General features: G+C 40.9%; 1 protein-coding gene across 1 annotated transcript; it reads right to left on the bottom strand.

The window, feature by feature from the left end:
* Positions 1-259: 259 nt before the first annotated feature.
* On the bottom strand, positions 260-10109 carry CTSK (cathepsin K). Its single transcript, XM_081122365.1, has 8 exons — positions 9897-10109; positions 8092-8215; positions 7520-7642; positions 7281-7436; positions 5681-5899; positions 1910-2075; positions 1565-1670; positions 260-1025 (listed from the first exon to the last, which is right to left on the bottom strand). Exons 1-8 carry the CDS (start codon positions 9908-9910, stop codon positions 926-928), a joined length of 1008 nt encoding a protein of 335 aa, XP_080978491.1. The 5' UTR covers positions 9911-10109; the 3' UTR covers positions 260-925.
* Positions 10110-10175: the final 66 nt, after the last annotated feature.

Raw genomic sequence — 10175 nt, 5'->3', positions numbered from 1 at the left:
CATAAGTTTTGTTTTCAGAACTGCAGAGGGTCCTAAGATAATTTTCAAGACACAAGTTTATGTTCCACTTAATTTGGTCCCCCTAAAATGGAATTAAATATTGAAATCTTCTTATATCCACTTAATCCCTGAAATTTAGTACAGTTCTTAGTACAGAGTAAGCACTTAATAGAAGTTGTTTGAAGGAATGAACAAATAAATGAATTAAGATGAATTGTTTATGTGATGGTCTCTCCAAACAAACTATGAACACATCAAGTATAAGGAATATGTTTTATTCACTTTTTTGTCTCCAGCACCTAGCACAGTATCCAACACAAAATGAGTGGTTACTAAATAGCTATTTATTAAGTCATAGACAAGAGATAAATATTAGGTTTATTTTAAAAATGCAAAGAAGAAAAAAGGAAACATTTCTTTTATCATGTTAACTTGTACCAAAAATTGATGAATAGATTTATGAATTGAGGTGTAAAACATAGATATTTCTACCTTGGGATATAGAAGACGTGAACATGGAGATTGACAAATCAGATTACCTTTGCCCCCTAGAGTGGTCAAAGCTAACTAGGCCCTGTGAATGAGCATCCAACCTAGCTGAAGATCTCCCTCTTCTATTTGCACAGCATCAGCCCCAGGACAACACAATCAGGGCAGGTTGTGGTCACATCTCTTAGCCTAAGATTGCATACCTGTTAGGGAAATTCCTACTGTGGCCACAGTGAAAAATAAAGGCCTTGGGTGGAGAGAAGGAGAGTAGTAGGAGTGTCACCTGAAGCACAAACAAATGAGGAGAATGAATGCACAATCTCTGTATCAATATATCTGCTTCAAGCAAGCACACCAACTCCCTTCCAAAGTACATCACTTCGTTGCACCATCATCGGAAGGAATGGAAGAGCAGGATAGGGTTGGCTGGCTGAAGTCACATCTTGGGGAAGCTGGCCAGGTTGGCAATGCCACAAGCGTTGTTCTTATTCCGAGCCATGAGGATATAGCCTTTGTTTCCCCAGTTTTCTCCCCAGCTGTAGGACCAATCAAGAAAAATACTTAGCATCTTCAGCCATCCATTAAAACACTAAGTATTATGCTAGGAACTAATGGTATATAAAATGAATAAGACAGTTTTTACCTTTAAAAGTTTAAAGTCAAGAAATGGAAAGCATAATACTACAGGTCTCAAAGGTAGGAGAGATTTCCTCTGGTCAAGAGGGACAGAAAAGACTTAAGAGGTTGCATTTGAGCTGAGCCCAAAGGCTAGATAGAATTGGGACCTGTGGAAATTGGATGCCAGTGGAGGAGTGTGAAATGAGTAACAGAGGCAGGAAAGCATGGGACATGTTTTAAGATCTTGTGGCTGAAAAATAGGGCGCCTGACAGGGTGTAATGAGAGGTATGTCTGGTAAGGTAGATGGAGATCAGGTTCAGTTATTTTTTACTGCCAGGCTAAAGACTTGGACTCTTGGTCCATCATAGTGGAGGAACACTGAAGGTTTCTGATTGGGAAGATGGAGTTGAGTTTGAGTGTTAAGAGGGTGACTAACAAACGTGTTCCCATCGTTACCTGTTTTTAATTATCCAGTGCTTTTTCCCCTTCTGGATCCCATATCCCACTGCCAAAACCGCATGGTTCAGATTATCGCTATTACAGTTTTCATCGTAATACACACCTAGGAAACAATCAATCATGGTTAAGCTTTCTGTAATCCAAGGGGCACCCAACGGCGCCTCCCACTCTAGGCAGCCTCTAGGCTTACATCAGAGATGCCCTGGGCGGGGGAGCTGTTAGTTTCTCTCCAGAGACTCAGTCTGGAAACGAAGTACTGAAAATGCTCAGTGCCCTCTGAGAAGCTGCCAAGCCCACATCATAAGAGATGGTCCCCTGTGCTCTACGGGAACAGCTCCTTACCTTTGCTATAAAACTGAAAGGAGGTCAGACTTGCATCGATGGCCACAGAGATGGGTCCTACTCGGGCCACCGCCCTCTTCAGGGCTTTCTCGTTCCCCTCAGGGATCTCTTTGTACCCTCTGCACTTGGCTGCCTTGCCTGTTGGGTTGTACATACAACTTTCATCCTGGGGAGGAAAAAGGTTGAAAAAGACTAGGACAAAGCAACAGGCAATGAACTGGCGACTGAGCAGCTCTGCCAACGCTTTAATGATGTCAGTGAACTAACGGGGGTGGTGCCTCGTATCCAGAGAGGTCTGTTCTCTCCTCACCTTTCAGGCCACTGTAAAAAAGACTGTGGAAAGTGAATACCTTGCACCATACACAGAATCCTTTTCAGGTGGCCTTAAAACAAATGTGAAAGCAAACACTGTAAAATCTAAAAGAGAGAGAGAAAGAATATTTTTATTACCTCAGTGTAGATTTCTAAAGTAAGATTTTTTAAAAAGCATGTATCATCATCTGGCCCTGTAGTATGTGTGAGCCTGGAGAGGGCTGCCATTGTTGTTAATATTTAGATAATGTTTTCTTGCAGATACAACTTTAGGATTTTGAAAGAGTCATCTGTAGGATAATGAATTGCCAAAAAGAATACACCGCCTTGACTTGGGTGGCGATTATATTCCATAACTGTGGCATTTGACATGATGCCCTGTCTTAATACTTTCTCAAGATGCCTTTATTCTCTGCCACATGATCCAAACCCTTCCCAAAAATTGCACAGATCTACAAGGGAAATAAAATATCTCGGGAATGGATTTGAAAGGATGTCATGCAATGATACTTTAGTCAAAATAACCTGCATTATGGCTGGAATGAACTTAAATTACTGTGCTATCTGGTAGCTTTCCTAGCAGATCTCTTCCTTTTCATTCATTCATATGTTCACATGAGAAGGAAAGTTCTTTCAGTTTTGGACAATAACTGCTTTTAAAAACTGCAAATTAGATACAAGAGAACAGTTGCCAAAGATTCACAATGTTAAAAATGGAACATGTGTCTTACATGGCTAATTCTCATTTTCATTGATAATAAAACCAAAATCATTCCTCATCCCTCTAAAATGCTGAAGAGATCATTTGAAGGGGGCGGAAGAACAGAAATTAGAAGTCAAACGCTCCTGCTAGTCCAAAATAGGGTTTTGAATATTACAGAGTGGGGCAAAAGTAGGTTTACAGTTGTTTGTATGGAAAACAATATAATAATAAGTAGAATAAACTATGTTTTGACAACTCACAACTGTAAACCTACTTTTGCCCCACCCTGTATGTAATTTTCATTTAAATTATTCAGTCTCTGAGCTAATTGTTCAACTAACTCTCAACAAAGTGGTTAATATAGTACTGAGTAAATGATGCAAGCTGTTCATGGATGAGTGATCAGCAATTAGTTCTGATAGTATTTAAATTATTTAATATAGTTAAGTTACATAAACTTTTAAGTTGGCTTCCTGATTAATCAATATGAAAAAATTATAAGCATAAATCTGGTTTTTGTATATACTGTTGGGGTTTATTTTTTTTATATTAAGTGATGATAAAAATTGCCAAAGGGGTATTTGACAATTTAAAAAAGAATATTTTGCCAAATTGAGGTTATCTCAATTAGTTAGATGTATTCAGAATTAAAAAACTAATCTGTTAGGCAGCTCTAAGTATGCTGCACATTATAGTAGCATCCCCAGAGTTCAAACATGGTCTTGGGACCCAGCTGTTCTGAAAATTGTATATGAATTAAATAAATTTTTTTCCAAGTACAACCTCCAATTTCTCTGCCTTGCAATAGCTGACAACTAAAAACCCATAACATGGAATAATAATGGGGTGGCATTTATAAAATAAAGTACTACTTTGATGTGGTCAATGTCATGAGGATGTGTTGGGATGACTTTACTATGTAGGCTGTTGAGTATCCAGTGAAATGTATTTGTTAAGTCATTTATGTTAATGAGCATTTCATTGCAGCAGACATAATTTCAGATGGCTAAACATGAATGAATAAAACTCACTGCTATTTGATTTTTTTAAAGGAACAAACTACAAAGGAAAAAATTAGTAATTTTACTACACCAAAATTAACTTTTCTAGATTGAAAGATATAAAGAGAGGGAAAAGGCAAACATCAACCTACAACACATATAGTATACAAATATCTTTTTTAATTTTCTAAAAATCAGTAAGAAAGAGAAAAATAACCTAATTAAAATGGTGAAAAGATATCTACTGAAGAAGAAATGCAGACAGCCACATAAACACCCTGATGAAGGTATGAGACTTCCGGTCAAGATGGCAGAGTAGGTAAGCGCTATGCTCGCCTCTTCGTACTACCACATCAAAATGATAATTAAATTATAGAGCAACCACCCTTGAGAACCACCTGTAGACTAAACAGAACTCCTATAACTAAGGATAAAGAAGAAGCCACATCAAGACTGAATGTCAACTGTAACTGAAAAATAATTTTTTTTTGGAAGATGTGAATCAATGGGATTTCTTATACACTGAATGTGAGAATATAAATTTTTCCAAATACTTTGGTAAAACACTTGATATTATCTATCTAGTAAAGTTGAAGATGCACATAACCTAAGACTTAGACAATTCTTGCACATGTGCATAGAAGACATGCCTGGCAATGTTTGCAGCAGATAAACAGATCTGGTAGATAAATGTTGGCTCTACTACATGACCAGTGGTATGGAGTTGAGTAGGCTGTTTTACCTCAAGTGTCAATTTCCTCACTTACAAAGTGAGGATACATCTACCTTACAGGGCTGTTAAAAGGATTAAATGAGAAAATGCACTAAGCACATGGCTTAGCACACAGTAGCCATCCTTTTCATTACTAAAACTTGCCATCCCTTCTTCAAAGGTTCCTGTTGCAAAGGCCCCATATTATATCACCTATCAACCCCATGTTTATAAAAAGCCCTCAGATCCTCTTCATTTTAGATAAGAAAGATCTACTTCCTATTGCTAAAGGATCTTATAGGAGGAACTGAGTTGATCTCTAAAATTACAATAAATATGAAGCAACTTGTTTTTTCTCTCATTTTATGCTGGTTAGCATGTTAATTTATATAATTTGCTTAAACGTTACCAAAACTCACACTGATACAAAATAAAGCCATATGATTTATGAAATTAGATTTGTGATGGCAGTGGGATTTGAACAGAGTTATTATTTATAACTTCTCAGATATCTATGGAATAACTTATCCTCTGTTGTTTTCCGGGGCAGAGAGGCAGATAGAATCTATGGTAGTCTAAACTCCCCAAATTCTCCCAGATTATGGGAATCTTCTTAGCCTTCTGTGGGCAATTATTCCATCAAGAAAGCAGAATAAGCCCAGCCAGGCGCGGCTCAGCAGTTGAGCATTGACCTGTGATCCAGGAGATTGCAGTTTGATTCCCCATCAGGGCACATGCCCTGGGGTGCGGGCTCGATCCCCAATAGGGGGCGTGCAGGAGGCAGGCGATCAATGACTCATCATTGATATCTCTCTTTCTCTCTCCCTCTTTCTGAAATCAATAAAGACATATTTTTTTAAGGAGAGAGAGAGGGAGGGAGGGAGGGAGGGAGGGAGGGAGGGAGGGAGGGAGGGAGGGAGGGAGGGAGGAAGCAGAATAAGGTAAGAGAAAACAAGATTTCTGGAGTTGCTTCCAGTACAAAGTATCATGCTGGGGCAGGAGGAGCCATTAGAGAGCTGTGTAACTGTGTGGGACTGTCTCACCTGTCCCACATATGGGTAGGCATCTTCGGAGTCAATGCCCCGGTTCTTCTGCACATACTGGAAGGCATTGGTCATGTAGCCCCCTCCACAGCCATCGTTCTCAGACACACAATCCACCAGGTTCTGGGGACTCAGATTTAAGAGTTTACCAGTTTTCTTCTTGAGTTGGCCCTCCAGGGCACCCACAGAGCTAAAAGCCCAACAGGAACCACACTGACCCTGAGAAGCATAACAGAAATGATCAGTCATTGCTGTTCACACTTTTTTTTTACCTCTACCTGCCTGATGAAATGCCATAGATTTAATAAATTCCAGCACACATGTCCTCTTTGCTGTGAAGTCTTCCTATTTCCCTTCATTTAACATTTTTGCATTGTCGTATTGTAATTGTTTCTATTGATAACTTTTGTTACTATTGTTCCATTAGCTGTAGTATATAAGAGCATAGTACTGGCTTTGCAACCCCTTAGATATATGACCTTGGGTAAGTTATTAAAGCTCTGTGCCTCAGTTTCCCTATCTGTAAAATGTGGATAATAAAAAGTGCTAGCTATTATTAGTGTTTGTAGATTTTTCTATTTTTAATTTTTATTATTATTTTTTAATCCTTACCGGAGGATATGTTTTACATCGATTCTAGAAACAGGAACAGGGAGAGGGAGATGTAGAGGGAGAGAGAAGCACTGATGTGAGAGAGAAGCATTCATTGGTTGCCTTCTGTATGTCCAACTGGGGATCGAAACCGCAACCTGGGCATGTGTTCTGATTGGGAATCAAACATCTGGCCTTTCAGTGCATGGGGAGACACTCTAACCAAGTGAGCCACACTGGCCAGGGCTTTCTATTTAAGATTGAGGATTTCTTGGGGACACAGGGGTGTCATCTTAAATCTCTACATCCTAGCACACACCTGGTAGGTTCTGGAAAAAAATGTGTTGTTGAATGAATGTTAAATCAGTTGTTCATCTGGTTGACACAATCAACATTATTGTTTGTGGGAAAACTGGCATTCTCATGCTAATAAGAATGTAAGATGGTAAAAACTTTTTTGGAAAGGACTATCCATTTTAATTTTAGGATTTATTTTGCATAAATATTTGTACAAAAATATATGCACAAGGGTGCTTACAGCAACACTATTTGTAAAAAGGAAAACTCAGAAACAACCTTAAAAGCCCTGACTAGTGTTGCTCAGTGGTTAGAGCATCAGCCTTTGCACCAAAGGGTGGCAGGTTCGATTTCCCGTCAAGGGCATGCACCTGAGTTGCAGGTTTGATCCCTGGCCCCCTTTGGGGCATGTGTGGGAGGCAACCAATCAATGTCTCTCTCTCACATCATTGTTTCTCTCCTCTCTCTCCTTCTCTCCCTCCACTCTGCCTCCCTTCCACTCTCTCTAAAAATTAATGGAAAAAATATACTCGGGTGAGGATTAACCAAAGCAGGAGATGAGTTAAATGATGGAAGAAGGTATTAGCATGAGGAGAGGTAACCTTAATTCCTTGCCCCTTCTTGCTAGTGTCCTCCTATCTTAACAACAAAGAAACAGCAAAAGGAAGAGGTCATGCCGCTAACATACCCATTCCCAGGGGACAGGAGGTACCTGATTTTTGACAGGAGTAACATATCCCTTCTTTCGATAATCAATGGAGTCTGGGGCTTTGCCTTCCCAGTCTGGGATATAGAGGGTATCATTACTGCGGGAACGGGATGGGGGTACTCTGAGTCCAGTCATCTTCTGAACCACCTCTTCACTGGTCTGGGACAAAGAGGAAGAGGCCAGGCATAAGCAGGGAGCTAAGGAAACAGGGCAGGTAGGCCAGGAGCTGAGGCTCAACTCACCATGTCCCCCAAGTGGTTCATTGCCAGTTCATATGTATGAATACCAAGAGAGGCCTCAAGGTTATGGATGGAAATATGCTTCAGGTTTTTTTCCCAAATTAAACGCCGAGAGATTTCATCCACCTAAATAGAGCATAGTCAGTACTGGCATAGACTGTCCTGTGTGCAAAGTTACATATGTAATATTGTGGAGGTATTTAGGAGAAAAGATAAAAATAATTGGGTGTATACAATCTAGTTTGGGTAATGACCATGAGATTATTAAGAGCATGCAAAAAAATGTATAAACAAATTCAAATAATAGAATGCAAAGATCTGGAGAGATGTATAGAAAAGTTGCTTATGGCATTAATGTGAGAAGTCTTCCCCAAAGAAAAATATCAAGAAAAGTAAGGATAGGATTTGATGGTGACTTGAGGTGTAGGAATAAAAACTGTATGTTAACGGGGAACAAGGGCAGGTTTGCTTGGTTGGAGTGTTCAAGCGTTTGGATAGAAGGGAGTCTGGAAGCTAGGACTGGAGGTCTCAGGTTTCAGCCCTCCCACCATGCTCCCCTCCAGGTCACCCAGCACCTTGCTGTTATACTGCTTCCTGTAGGTCTTCTTCCATAGCTCCCATTGGGTGTCCAGTATCTCCTCAGGGTAGAGAGCAGAGCTCACCATGGGCAGCAACAACAGAACCTCAAACCCCCACATCCTAGGGAAGGGGATAATTAGGGGAGACTCTTCTATTTGCCAAGAAAGTTCTAGCCTGGCTTAGGAGGAGGAATACCTGGAGCCATATTCCCAGACAGGTGGTTCTTAACCTTTTGGAACCTTTGAGAAGCTAATAAAAATTTGCAAGCCACTATATAATCCCTGTCACCAGGAAAATGCATGCACACACAATAATTCAAGGGAGTTCATGAAGCAAAGGAAAACAGGATAGACAAACAACTGAAGGTGATTTCCATATGACAAGCCAAACAGTGATAGTCAGGAGGGGTCTGGGTTTGGTTGGGGTGCAGATACTTCTGGTTCCAAGTGTTTTGAACTAGAGAGATTCAATCCATACACACACACACACTTGCACTGACAACCAGAAACAGGGTAGAAAATGGATAATCAGCATGAGCTCAGCACCCGTCTCCTCCAATATCCGCAGACTTGGAAAAGATGGGCAAGATTAAGTAGGTAAGTGCAGGGTGGATGACAGTGGCCGGAGAACACACAAAAGGAAAGACTGCCTGCTATGTTTTGCTTCCAGATAAATTCTTCAAGGCATTCTTCTTTTCCATGCCTAAGTTCTGACATTTTTCCAGACCTTGCCAGGAGAAGGCAAGGGAAAAGCTGACCGTATTTCCTATTCCCTAATTATGAGAGAGTATTTTACTGTCTCCTTAGTCTTTTTTTTAATATATCGTTATTGATCTCAGAGAGAGGAAGGGAGCGGGAGAGAAATACCAGTGATGAGAGTCATTGATCGGCTGCCTCCTGCAAGTCTCCTAATGGGAGACTGAGCCCCCAACCCGGGCATGTGCCCTGACCAGGAACTGAACCACGATCTCCTAGGACATAGGTCAATGCTCAACTGCTGAGCCACGAGAGCCCGGCTGTCTCCTTAGTCTTACGCATTCCTTCCTCCTTTCTCTTCCTCTCCCTCCTCAGGCAGGAAGCAGTCCTAATCTCAACCAGCTGCTGTGGGCAGGAAGGTTTTCTTATTTTTCTGACAAAAGCCTCTGTGACTGCCTCACAGGACAAAAAGCCTCAGAACTGAAGTTTATTAAAAGAATGTAAGACAAAGCAATGTTCTGTGATCATTAAATATACAGCTTTCCCGAAGTCTGCTCTAGCTTCACTCCTTGCAGTGGCTTAATTTTGTGTCCTCCATTTTAAGAACAATTTAGTCTGTACCAAGTCGTATAGCTCGCATAATTTTTGAATTTATAGCCCATTTTTATATAATCTTTGCAAACTGGCAAATACACAGCACATTTAATGTGTGGAGGGTTAAGGGCTTTGAGATGTCTCAGAGTAGGAAGTACTGAGCTACCACCTGCCTCCACCACTCCACCTCCCACTACAAGTTAACCCTTTCGGTACCCTTGGCGCAAACAGAAAACTCCAGAGGCCACTCTTAAAGTGAGGCATAGTAAAGGATTCCTGTATTTTTGCTTTTACTAGCAACCATGTATACATACAAATCATAGAAGTAATCCTAAAGGTTTCCGGGCAGATTTTATTTGGCCAGGAAATGACCTAAGGCAGGCATCACTGTTTTCATGCACAATAGCCCACAAAGTTCATTTTGATCCCCAAGTTACTACATCCCTAACACCCCGAAAGTGCAGAATTGGCAGGAATGAAAAGCCTAAAGAGCTAGGAGTTGAAAATGTTACCTGCTGATGGGCATCTGTCCTCTGGGCTCGTTTCTGCAAGGAAGTGTTGATGTGGGCGGATGACCAGGAGTGCAGGATTTATTCCATCCGAATTGCGGAAGTCAGCGCCAGCTGTTGGCTGGAAATCTCGGATAGGGGAGGGAGGCAGGGACAGAAATGCTGAGACGGGGGATTAGGGAGGAGGGAAGGAGGCAGCGAATTTGCAGTGTCTGTGTCTGTATGTGGAGTGTGCAAGCCAAGGTGGAGAGCTGCTTTTAGATTGACTGTCTTTGAGGGTAG

Source organism: Miniopterus schreibersii (genome assembly GCF_964146895.1).
Source record: "Miniopterus schreibersii genome assembly, chromosome: 19".
Lineage (NCBI taxonomy): Eukaryota > Metazoa > Chordata > Mammalia > Chiroptera > Miniopteridae > Miniopterus > Miniopterus schreibersii.
Note: the sequence above shows the minus strand (reverse complement) of the source record. Positions and strands in the feature narration are given on the sequence as shown.

Excerpts from the sequence above, each read along its gene's own strand:
- CTSK (XM_081122365.1), bottom strand. Across the intron at positions 7,643-8,091 it reads GGAAGCAGTATAACAGCAAG|GTGGATGAAATCTCTCGGCG; the intron begins GTGCTGGGTGAC and ends TGCTCTATTTAG. Across the intron at positions 2,076-5,680 it reads CCTACCCATATGTGGGACAG|GATGAAAGTTGTATGTACAA; the intron begins GTGAGACAGTCC and ends TTTCCTCCCCAG.